General features: G+C 55.0%; 1 protein-coding gene across 1 annotated transcript in view; it reads right to left on the reverse strand.

Moving 5' to 3' along the window:
* Nucleotides 1–8,875: 8,875 nt before the first annotated feature.
* The window catches only part of LOC113407608 (vesicle-associated membrane protein 5-like), an 8,624-nt gene continuing 5,698 nt past the window's right edge, over nt 8,876–11,801 (reverse strand). The window contains exons 2-3 of the mRNA XM_026656495.1: nt 9,690–9,827; nt 8,876–9,350 (exon numbers count right to left, since the gene is read on the reverse strand). Of these exons, the coding sequence (XP_026512280.1) occupies nt 9,126–9,350; nt 9,690–9,827 (363 nt within the window). The 3' untranslated portion in view covers nt 8,876–9,125. The remainder of the gene's footprint in view (nt 9,351–9,689; nt 9,828–11,801) is intronic.

The raw sequence follows: 11,801 nt of genomic DNA on the forward strand, positions 1-11,801 counted from the left end.
CCCGAGACGGGCCGCGCCAGCCAATCCCCGCGGCCGGGGGCGGGGCTGGATGGGGAAGTAGCAGGGGAGCTAATCGCCAATTGGCCGGAAGCGAGGCACAGGGACGCAGCCAGGAGCCAATCGGAACGCGCCGTGCGGAGAGGGGTGGTGATTCGTGCGGGACTGTCGGAGCCCCAGCCCGGACTGGGGGGGGCGGAGCTGGGAGGGCACCGCCCTGGGGGCGCTCACAGCTGGGGAGGGAGGCGCTGCTTTGGAGAAGCTCACATCCAGCGGGGGTGCTGTCCTGGGGCGCTCACAGCCTGGGGGGAGGGAGGTGCTGCCCTGGGGGGACACAGCCTGGGGGGGATGAGGTACTGCTTTGGGGAAACTCACATCCTGGGGGGTGCTGTCCTGTGGGTGCTCACAGCTGGGGGGGTGCAGGCACTGCCCTGGGGGTGCTCACAGACTGGAGGGAGGGAGGTGCTGCCCTGGGGCCACTCTCAGCATGCAAGGGGGGGGAGCGAGGCACTGCTTTGGGGAAGCTCACAGCCGGGGGGGGGGGGTCATTCAGGATAATTGTCTTCAGTGTTATCAGGGACTCGGGAAACAGGTCCTGCCATTGGTGATGAGAAATGCCCCTCCCCCCACTCCATCCTTCCAAAACAGGTTATAACCATGGCGGGAATCATGCCCCCTGGGCTCAGTAAGACCAACGGGATGGAATTTCTGCTCAGCAATGAGCAATAACCATTCCTCCTAAATAGAGACCGGTGAGGTGTCGCCTGCAGAACTGCTGAGCTACCAGGAAGCTCCGGAGATCAGCCATGAGCTTTTAGAGACATTTGCCTCTAGGTCACCGGTTCCAGTCCAGCCCAGGCAGTAGCATAGCTGGGGGGGAGCAGGGGGAGCGGCCGCTCCCCCACTGAGCACATGGAGCCTTAGGCCTTGGCTACACTTGCGAGTTACAGCGCTGTAAAGCCTCCCCCAGCGCTGTAACTCACTCCCCGTCCACACTGGCAAGGCACTTACAGCGCTGTATCTCCGTGGCTGCAGCGCTGCATGTACTCCACCTCCCCAAGAGGAATACTGTGTATTGCGCCGCCGCTGCAGCACTGTGGCGCCAGTGTGGCCGCCAATGCGCTGTGACTGGCCTCCAGAAGTATTCGGCAGTATCCCACAATGCCTGTTCTAGCCACTCTGGTCATCAGTTCAAACTCTACTGCCCTGGCCTCAGGTAACCAACCATGTGACCCGCCCTTGACATTCCCCGGGAATTTTAAAAATCCCCTTCCTGTTTGCTCAGCCCGGCATGGCATGGAGTGCTATCAGCGAATCTTTCCAGGTGACTATGCCTCCATGCGCCAAGCGAGCCCCAGCATGGAGCAATGGCTCCATGCTGGACTTCATCAGTGTTTGGGGGAAGAAGCTGTCCAGTCCCAGCTGCGCTCCAGCCGTAGGAATTACGATACCTTCAGGAAGGTATCAAAGGACATGATGGAAAGGGGCCATGACCAGGACACCCTGCAGTGCAGGATTAAAGTGAAGGAGCTGCGGAGTGCCTACCGCAAAGCCCGTGACGCAAACGGCTGCTCGGGTGCTCCCCCCGTGACCTGCCAATTCTACAAAGAGCTGGATGCGATATTTGGGGTTAACCCCACTGTGACGGGTTGGATCACAGAAACCCCCTTGGGAGCTGCCACCCAATGTGCAAAGACTACCTCTGCTTCTGTTTTCCCTGCCAGCTTAGGACTCCAGCACCCTGTTTTGCTGAATCAGACACTCCCGTCTGGCTCCAACACAGACCCAGGGTCTGAATCACTTGTCCCAAAGCTGCAAGTTTACCTGAAAACAGCTCACAGTAGTGTGCTTGTCTTTAGCACTCAGATGCCCAACTCCCAATGGGGTCTAAACCCAGATAAATCCGTTTTACCCTGCATAAAGCTTATGCAGGGCAAACTCATAAATTGTTCGCCCTCTATAACACTGATAGAGAGATATGCACAGTTGTTTGCTCCCCCAGGTATTAATACATACTCTGAGTAAATTATTAAATAAAAAGTGATTTTATTAAATACAGACAGTAGGATTTAAGTGGTTCCAAGTAGTAACAGACAGAACAAAATAAGTCACAAGCAAAATAAAATAAAACGCATAAATCTATGTCTAATCAAGCTAAATACAGATAATCTCACCCTCAGAGATGCTTCAGTAAGTTTTTCTCAGACTGGACACCTTCCAGGCCTGGGCACAATTCTTTCCCCTGGTACAGCTCTTGTTCCAGCTCAGGTGGTAGCTAGGGGATTCTTCATGATAGCTCCTCTCCCTCTCTCTTCTGTTCCACCCCTTTATATATCTTTTGCATAAGGCGGGAACCCTTTGTCCCTCTGGGTTTCCACCCCCCCTCACTGGAAAAGCACCAGGTTAAAGATGGATTCCAGTTCAGGTGACATGATTACATGTCACTGCAAGACTTCATTACTCACTTTCCAGCACACACATATACAGGGAGACTCACAGGTAAACAGCCATCTGCAGACAATGGGAGTTATCAAGATTCCAAACCATCATTAATGGCCCACACTTTACATAATTACAATAGGCCCTCAGAGTTACGTTTTATATTTCTAGTTTTAGATACAAGAGTGGTACATTTATACAAATCAGATGATCATACTCAGTAGATTATAAGCTTTGTAGTGATACCTTACAAGAGACCTTTTGCATGAAGCATATCCCAGTTACGTTACATTCACTTATTACCATATTTTCTCTAAAACTATCCCAGTTACATTATATTGACTTATTATCAAGTTTTTATAAAACCATATAGGCTGCACAATGTCACTCCCACCTCCACTCCGAGCACCACCATGGACACTTCAGAGCTGGGGTGGGAGGAGGAGGAGGAGGAGGAAAACGGGAGTGAGGGTGGTGGGGCGGATGGAGACACCCTGGAATCCCTGGAGGCATGCAGCCAGGAGCTCTTCTCGAGCCAGGAGGAAGGTAGCCAGTCGCAGCGGCCGGTACTTGGTGGAGGACAAACAGAAGAGCAGGTTCCCGGTAAGCGGGTTTTTTTTCTGGAAGGAATTTTTTCGGTGTGGGCTCTTTGGGAGAGGAGGGTTAGGCATGCATGCCTAGATGCGGAATAGTGCATTGATGTGGTTTATCACATCGCGGTAATAGGCCTTGGTAATCTCTTCGAATGTCTCATCCAGAACGTGTGCAATGCGCTTGCGCAGGTTTATCGGGATAGCCACCGTGGTCCTTGTCCCAACCAGGCTAACGTGTCCACGTTACTGTGCCACGAGGGGCGGGGGGACCATTGCTGCACACAGGCAAGCTGCATATGGGCCAGGGCGGAAGCCGCATTGCAGTAGAAGACCCTCCCTTGCTTCCCAGGTCACCCTCAGCAGCGAGATATGGTTCAGGACGAACTCCTGTGGAAAATGTTGGGACAGTGTTCAGTGTAGGTGCCCCCTGAAGCTGTTGGCTCTCCCCAAGGCACAGAAACCCAGAGGACAGTACAGCCCTGAAACACAGTCCCCCTTACTCACCATTTTGAGGCTCCCGTGGGTTATGTGTGCTCTGTTTGGGACGGGAAAATTATGCTATTGTGTAGACCCTGTGTGTGCCCTCCTTAAGTGCGGGGGAAATCATTACTCTGCCTGGTATAAACAATGCTGCCTCTGTTAAATGTTGCATTTTGCCTATACAGCTACAACAACCTTGAGACCTCAGCCATCCCTCTTATCACCTGCTCAGAGACTGCAAAGACTCAGGAAGAGACCGCGAAAAACAAAAGAAGACATGCTGCAAGAAGTGATGCGGCAATCTATTAAAGAGAATGAAAAAGCACAGAACTGGAGGGAGAGAGAAAGCAGGATCCGCCAGGAAAACGCAGCGCACCGGCAGCAAAGCACGGAGCACCAGCAGCAAAGCACAGAACGGCTCATAAGCATCCTGGAGCGCCAAGCAGATGCTATCCAGGAGCTCGTAGCCATGCAGAAGGAGCAGTACCGCAAATGCAAACGCCCCCCCCCCCACAGCCCCTGTCCCAAAACTCTTCCCCTTGTGCCCCACTGTTACCTCCAACCCAACTTCCGGGTTCTTCACGCCACCAGCTGTCTCCAACACCAGTATCTTCACCACCCAGCCCTGAAACCCACGACCCTTACCCTCTGCACTCAACCCCCATCACCATGCAGTATAGCTATCCTGAAGTGCAACACTCACTGCACAGCACACCAGACAGGACATACGCGAATCTGTGATTGTACCATTCCCCACTCCACCCCCTTGCCCTTTCTGATTCCCAAGCAGTTGTGTTTCTTTTCAATAAATAGTTTTTTTGGCTTTGAAAACATTCTTTATTATTGCATAGAGTAAAAGATTCCTTAGCCCAGGAAATAAACAGGCACTGCAAGTCTGCTTAGCAAACACTGATTCCTAAAGATTGGAACTACTGCACTTCACTCCCGTGCAGGGCACTAGATATCACTGCTGGTTTTCAGCGTCAAATTGCTCCCTCAAGACATCCCTAATCCTTGCAGTCCCGCGCTGGGCCCCTATAATAGCCCTGCTCTCTGGCTGTGCAAATTCAGCCTCCAGGTGTTCAACCTCAGAGGACCATGCCTGAGTGAAGCTTTCACCCTTCCCTTCACAAATATTATGGAGGGCACAGCACACGGATATAACCGCAGGGATGCTGTGTTCGGCCAAGTCCAGCTTCCCATACAGAGATCGCCAGCAGCCCTTTAAACGGCCAAAGGCACACTCCACAGTCATTCGGCACCAGCTCAGCCTGTAGTTGAACCGTTCCTTGCTGCTGTCAAGGCTCCCTGTGTAGGGTTTCATGAGCCACGGCATTAACGGGTAAGCGGGATCTCCAAGGATCACAAAGGGCATTTCAACTTCCCCTACTGTGATCTTCCGCTCTGGGAAAAAAGTCCCAGGCTGCAGCTTCCTGAACAGCCAAGTGTTCCGAAAGATGCGTGCGTCATGCACCTTTCCTGGCCAGCCTGTGTTAATGTCAATGAAACGCCCACGGTGATCCACAAGCGCCTGGAGAACCATAGAGAAATACCCCTTCCGATTAACGTACTTGGATCCTAGGTGGGGTGGTGCCAGAATAGGAATGTGCGTCCCATCTATCGCCCCTCCACAGTTAGGGAACCCCATTTGTGCAAAGCCATCCACTATATCCTGCACGTTACCCAGAGCCACGGTTCTTCTGAGTAGGATGCGATTAATGGCCTTGCAAACTTGCATCAACATGATTCCAACGGTCAACTTTCCCACTCCAAACTGGTTTGCAACTGACCAGTAGCTGTCTGGAGTTGCCAGCTTCCAGATTGCAATAGCCACCTGCTTCTCCACTGGCAGGGCAGCTCTCCATCGTGTGTGCTTGCGCCACAGGGTGGGGGCAAGCTCCTCACACAGTCCTATGAAAGTGGCTTTTCTCATCCGAAAGTTCTGCAGCCACTGCTCGTCATGCCAGACTTCCATGACGATGTGATCCCACCACTCGGTGCTTGTTTCCCGAGCCCAAAAGCGGCGTTCCACGGTGCTGAGCATGTCCATGAATGCCACAAGCAATTTCGTGTTGTACGCGTTACGCGGCTCGATAGCATTGTCGGACTCCTCACTCTCACTGTCACTTTGGATCTTAAGGAATAGTTTGACAGCCAAATGTGACGTTCTGGCGAGATAAGTCAGCATACGCCGCAGCAGTTCGGGCTCCATTTCCCACAGACAGATCGCGCTGCACAGAAACCGTTGAAAGATGGCGCCAAAGGTGGACGGAAACAAAGGGATTTCTGGGATGTGAAGCAATGCATCACGGGGCGTTGGGACAGGACCCAGAATCCCCCGCACCCACGCTCCCTTCCCACAACCCACGGCGCCAGAATGGGAAGAGGTGCTCTGTGGGATAGCTGCCCATAATGCACCGCTCCCAATGGCGCTGCAATTCCCGCAAATGTGGCCATGACAGTGCGCTGGCAGCTGTCAATATGGACAGACTGCAGCGCTTTCCCTACTCAGCTGTATGAAGACAGGTTTAACTCACAGCACTGTACAGCTGCAAGTGTAGCCAGTCAGGGAGCAGGGAAAGGGTTGGATGGTGGGGTGGGGACCTTCTGGGGGTGGGGGTGTGGAGAGGGGCTAGAAAATGCATCCCGAGTGATTCAAAGGCCCCAAACATTGCTGAAAGAGCTGGGAAAGTTGCAAGCTTTCTCTGCTGGGCTTTTCATCTGCAATGCAAACCTACTTGAGGCACCGCACGGGAGATATTTATTGAGGAAGTTCATACATCTCACAGCTTAAGCTCTTCTAAGTTTGCAGCCATGGCACAAAAGGATTTGGGAGCAGTTAACAATTCTGTGTGGTGAGATTTTCATTTCCTGGGCCCTGCTACCCAATGCCACAGGGCCCCACAGGGGAGACTGAGTGAGTAGCCCTGCTTGTCCTCTGCCCAGATACAATCCCTTCCCTGCTTCTTTCCCTTGTGTTTGCAAGGGTCTCATTAACATGCTGCATCCAAATGCCCCTCCCCCAGGCCTTCCCTCCAGAGATAGCCTCCTGGCTTCTCCTTCTTCCTCACTTTCTCCTTCTCTCTCTCTCTGCGGTTTTTCTCCATGCCCCATCCCTTTGTCTGTACTCCCTCCCCACCCCATGCACTGTATTAAGCACGTCTCTGCCTCTCTTGTTTATGGGCTCTGTGCTGGGAAGAGGCAGTGCTATTGTTGTGTTCTCTGCTAGGTCTGTTTGTAGCAGACTCTTAGCAGTATCCCTCTGCCTGCTCGCAAAGGCTTCTGGCTAAACACTAAAGCCAGGTGCTAGGGCAGAAGCAGCTGCCCATGTACCTTCAATGGCAGGAGCTGTGTGTGGTCCCTCGCCCCCCCCCTTTGGATTACGGGGTGTGTCTTGGTGTATATTGGGGTTCCTGTCAGGGGGCGGGGCGTGGTTGGATCGGCGTGGAAGTCCTGGGGGGTCTGTCTGGGGGCGGGGAAGTCAGGGGACAGGTAGGGTCCTAGGGGGGAAGTTACAGTGGGGGGGTCTCAGGAGGGGGCAGTCAGGGGACAAGGAGCGGGGAGGTGTTGGAGTTCTGAGGGGGGCAGGAAGTGGGAGGGAGTGGATGTAATTAGTAATTTGATATGTCAGGTGGCGCCTTTTTTTATGTGTTCGCTCCCCCTGATGTTAGAACCTGGCTACGCCACTGAGCCCAGGGTGGGAATGGCTGGCAGGTCTCAGCCCAGTTCTTAGCAGACAGGTGCCCACATCCCAAACACTACCCATTGTGCTGGGCACAGTAGGTTTTTTATGAGGTGTATTACAGTAATGCCCAGGGACCCCAGTCCTGGACCAGGACCCATCATGCTACGTATATTATGGTAGCACCTAGGAGCCTCCCTCACGGAGCAAGACCCCATTGTGCCGGGCGCTGTACAGACCCAGAGCCAACAGAGGGGCCTTGCTCATAGGTGCTGGGGGTGCAGGGTTTAGTTTGGTTCACTGGCTCTCAGCACCCCCACTACACAAATTGTTCTGCTCCAAAGAGTTAATCTACATACGAGATGAGACAACAGTTGAGAGACGGACCAGGAGCACCAGGAAACCACAAGTGGCTATTTCCGCTCAGCCATGGGCTCAGCACACCCACAACATAACTGCTGTCGAGTTTGTTATAGGCATGATGGCAAAGGAGCGTGCCGTCCTGTGCTCCGAGCACACCTTCGCTGCGAGCGTCTGGGTCTGACTCTAAGAACATTAGAGCGGCCAGACTGGGTCAGACCAATCTAGCCCAGTATCCTGTCTGCCGACAGTGGCCAATGCCAGGTTCCCCACAGGGAATGAACAGAACAGGTAATGATCAAGTGATCCATCCCCTGTCACCCATTCCCAGCTTCTGGCAAACAGAGCCTAGGGACAACATCCCTGCCCATCTGGCTAATAGCCATTGATGGACCTATCCTCCATGAACTCATCTAGTTCTTTTTTGAACCATTACAGTTACGGGCATAAAGGATGTGGTGTGTGTCTCAGCTTAACCTGGAGATCCAATTTGACTCTTAACCTGGAGATCCAACTTGACTCCGGGGTGGTGGGGAGTTGGGGGAACAATGGGAAGGGATCGGGCACCCCCGGGCACAGATTGCTGCTGTGTGCAGAGAGCTCTAGGAGGTGGGGAAATCAAGCCAGCCATGTGAGGCCAGCAGACAAAGAGGTAGGGAAGATGGTGGACTCTCTATCGGTTTATCCGTCTCTCTGTCCATCCCCATTTGTCCCTCCCCGGCAGCCATATCGACCCACAAACACGGACATTTTACAAACAATCCGCCTTTACTGACCTGCCCACAGCAGTGCTGGGGCTGGTGCGAAAGGCTGCGGCGCAGGGCAGCGAGAGCTTTAAACAGATCTGGGGACCGGTCTTAAAACCAGGTCGAGTGGTTTTAGCACAACTAAACTAAAGCACAACTGTCTGCAAACCTCTCCCCACACCCCCATTATTCTAACTAAAGCTTAAGGCACTTGTGAGCGTTCATCTACCTGACCTGCCAGGAAGCCTAATGCAGGGGCCTTCTCCCTTGCTGGGGTCCCTTCCCAGGGATTGCATGCGTTATTGTAGGGTTGCTGGGGCTGATCCCAATGGGCTGTTATTGGGGGATTGTATGTCAGAGCTCGGCTGCACACACTGGTTTGTTATTGTAGGGTTGCTCTTGAGCCCTGGGCTGTATAAGTAGGGGCATTGCCAGCAGATCAAGGGACGTGATCATTCCCCTCTATTCGACATCTGGAGTACTGTGTCCAGTTTTGGGCCCCACACTACAAGAAGGATGTGGAAAAATTGGAAAGAGTCCAGCGGAGGGCAACGAAAGTGATTAGGGGACTGGAGCACATGACTTATGAGGAGAGGCTGAGGGAACTGGGATTGTTTAGTCTGCAGAAGGGTTGCTCCCTGGAGCTGGGCTGTCGATACTGTTTCCCAGTGTTGTGACCCATCTGCGAAGGGGCCTTTCCAAATAGCTAAAGAAAAGCCCCAGCTCCAATGGCAGCCCCTGCAGTCTCCATGCGCGCGATGTCCATATTGCACTGAGCCCAGGGCACCTGCGTCCCTAGCAGAGGGGGCACTGGGTCATCTCCTTCCTTCAGTAAGCCTGCGTGATGGTGGCCTGGCTCTTGGTGGCCTGGTTCCCGGAGGCCCGGCTCTCAGCGGCCTGGTTCCCGGCCCCGCGCAGCGACAGCCATAGAACCACGGCCAGGATGATCAACACCACGACCGCCACTACCACCGCCAGGAATATCTTATACTTCCTGTTCTCCCAGCGCTTCTTCTGCGCCACTGTCTTCGTCGTCCTGCTGAAGGTGGAGCTCTAGAAGGAAACAAAGCAAGAGCTGTCAAGGGGCGGCCGGGGACCCGCCCCCAGGCCCAAGGAACTCGCCCCAGGCTTCAGCTTCCCTCCGCTCAATCCCTGTATGGCTGCCACTTGTAACGCCGGTTTCATCACTGCCCCCTGCTGGCCAGAGTCGGAACCAGGCAGCTGTGTGTCATGGGGCCCGTACTGCTAACGGGAATTCTCCTTTTGGCCCCGCACTGGGAGCCCATTTGCACACCCATGGGTCTTGGATTCGTTCCCCCAGGAAAGTGATGGTGCACGAGCAGGCCCCCCCCCCCCAATGCCCCCCCCCCCCCCCCCCCCCCCCCAGCATACCATGTTGCGGAGCTCATCTGCTCTGTCGTCCAGGGTGCTGAGCTTGGCCTCCCGGTCCAGCACCTTGGAATAGTTGACCAGCATAATCTGAGTCACCTCCTCTGTCTCCTTCTGGCATTGCTCCAGCTTCTTCTCCACCTGTGGGGAGGACAGGGTTAAATGGCTTCAGCCATCTGGGCCAGCTGCGGGGAGGGTTGGTGGTGTGAACCCAATGTCACATTGGGGGCCCCTTTTGGCCTTCAGGACGGCAGGAATAGGTCCTGGGGGTTAGGGGGAGCTCACTTGTTCTAAGGCTTAACTCACTGTTTCCTGAACTTTGCCAAGCTGTGCCCCCTGGGCTCATCTCTTACTCCCCTGGGCTGCGGGAAGATCCCAGTCTGCACTCACCCAGGCAGTGGCAGCTCCCCACTCCAGGCATCACGACCTGGCGCACATGGTCACAGTGCCACTCGGCCTTGGCCCATCCGCCCCTCCGTAGATGGAGACCCACCACCCCCCCGGCACCCTTTGATCCACAGTTTGGGAACAGATGGGTTAATCCCAGGCACAACAACAGCTGGTCCGGGGACCAGTTCGTACAGGGGGCTTAGGAACCAGCCCAGCCTTCCCTTGTGGTCCATGGAGGAAATGATTTTGAAAGCCCAGGGGTAAGTGGGGGAGGGCTCCCTCCTCCCCACAGGGCAGCATATTGTATTTAGCTCTGCCTGTGATCTCTTGTGCCCTGCACCTTCAGATCCCTCAGGGCCGTGCCAGCTGCAGAGACCACAGCAGGATTGTGTCTGTGGGGACTTTACTTATGTTCTTTCTTGATTCATTTCTCCTTAACTTTGAGACACATCATGCCCAAGAGGCCCCATTTGCTCTGTGCTGGGGAGGGTTCAGCCCCTGGCTGAGAGGTGCTGATCAGAGCACGCTCTCTCTGGCACATTCTGCATGGGTTGCTCATGGAGGACCGGGTGGCCAGAGCAGGAAATATCCACAAGGATAAATTCTCGGAGCAGACAAGCGGATGCCCTCTGACCTCCACAATTCCTGGAGCGATGTTCCTGGCTCCTGGGCTGGCGGGATTCAAATCCCCCAGGGAAATATTCTTTCCACAAAGAGGTAAAAGGAATCAGACCAGACCCCAATCAAAGGGTGGAGACACCCGAGCCAGTCTCTGATCGCTGGGTGGGACAAGTGCACTGAGCCAACTCCAGCAGGAAAGGGGAACAGTGGAGGAAAAATCCTTCAGCGACTGCAGGATGCGGGGCCGGAAGCTAAGATCTCAGCGCAACCAGCAACAGCTGGGCTTCGGCAGTGAGACCTTCACAGAAATGCACAGCATGCTGCAGGGAGCGGGCTGTGGGGCTCAGCATGGGGTGCTGTCCCCTTGCAGTCAGGGAGTGCTCTGCCGCATGGAGCAGGGTGGGATCTGTGTGCCCAGCCCCACTGCTGTGACTACTGCACCCCTCTCCTCTCCCAGAGGTGGGGCTAGAACCCAAGAGTCCTGGCTCCCTGCCCCAGCCCCGCTCTACCCAACAGATCCCACTCCTCCCAGCATGGCCAATGCACATGTCCGCAGCCCCTCGAAGGCTCAGTAACAGATGCTGAAGATGACACCACACAAAGGACCCTGCTGCTCTCAGCCCCCTGGTCCCCGAGCTGGAAAACCCCCAGCTCATAGCTCCCCACAGGTGCCCATCTCCTAGCACCTGCTGCGTAGGCCCCCAAGGAGAACAGGTATGGGGCTGTCTCCTGCCCCCCAGCCAGCCCCCCCTTTCTCCCCATCTCACTGTGGGGGGGCTGGGCTAACATATCCCTCTCACTGGGCGCTGGGGTTGGGGTGTAGCATGCGGGGCTTGGGGTGCGGAGGGCAGGGACTGGGGGGTTAGGAGTTGGGTACAGAGTGTGAGGGTTGGGGTGTGGGGGTGCGGAGTTGGGGTATGCCGTGCGGGGGTTGGGGTGTGGAGGGCAGAGACTGGGCGTGCAGGGGTTAGGGTACGGCGTGCAGGGGTTGGGGTGCAGAGGGCAGGAATTGGGGGGTTAGGAGTTGGGGTACAGGGTGTGGGGGTTGGGGTATGGCGTGCGGGGGTTGGGGTGTGGAGGGCAGGGACTGGGCATGCTGGGGTT

Source organism: Terrapene carolina, unplaced genomic scaffold (assembly GCF_002925995.2).
Source record: "Terrapene carolina triunguis isolate 2854851 unplaced genomic scaffold, T_m_triunguis-2.0 Scaffold49, whole genome shotgun sequence".
In the NCBI taxonomy this organism is placed as follows: Eukaryota; Metazoa; Chordata; order Testudines; family Emydidae; genus Terrapene; species Terrapene triunguis.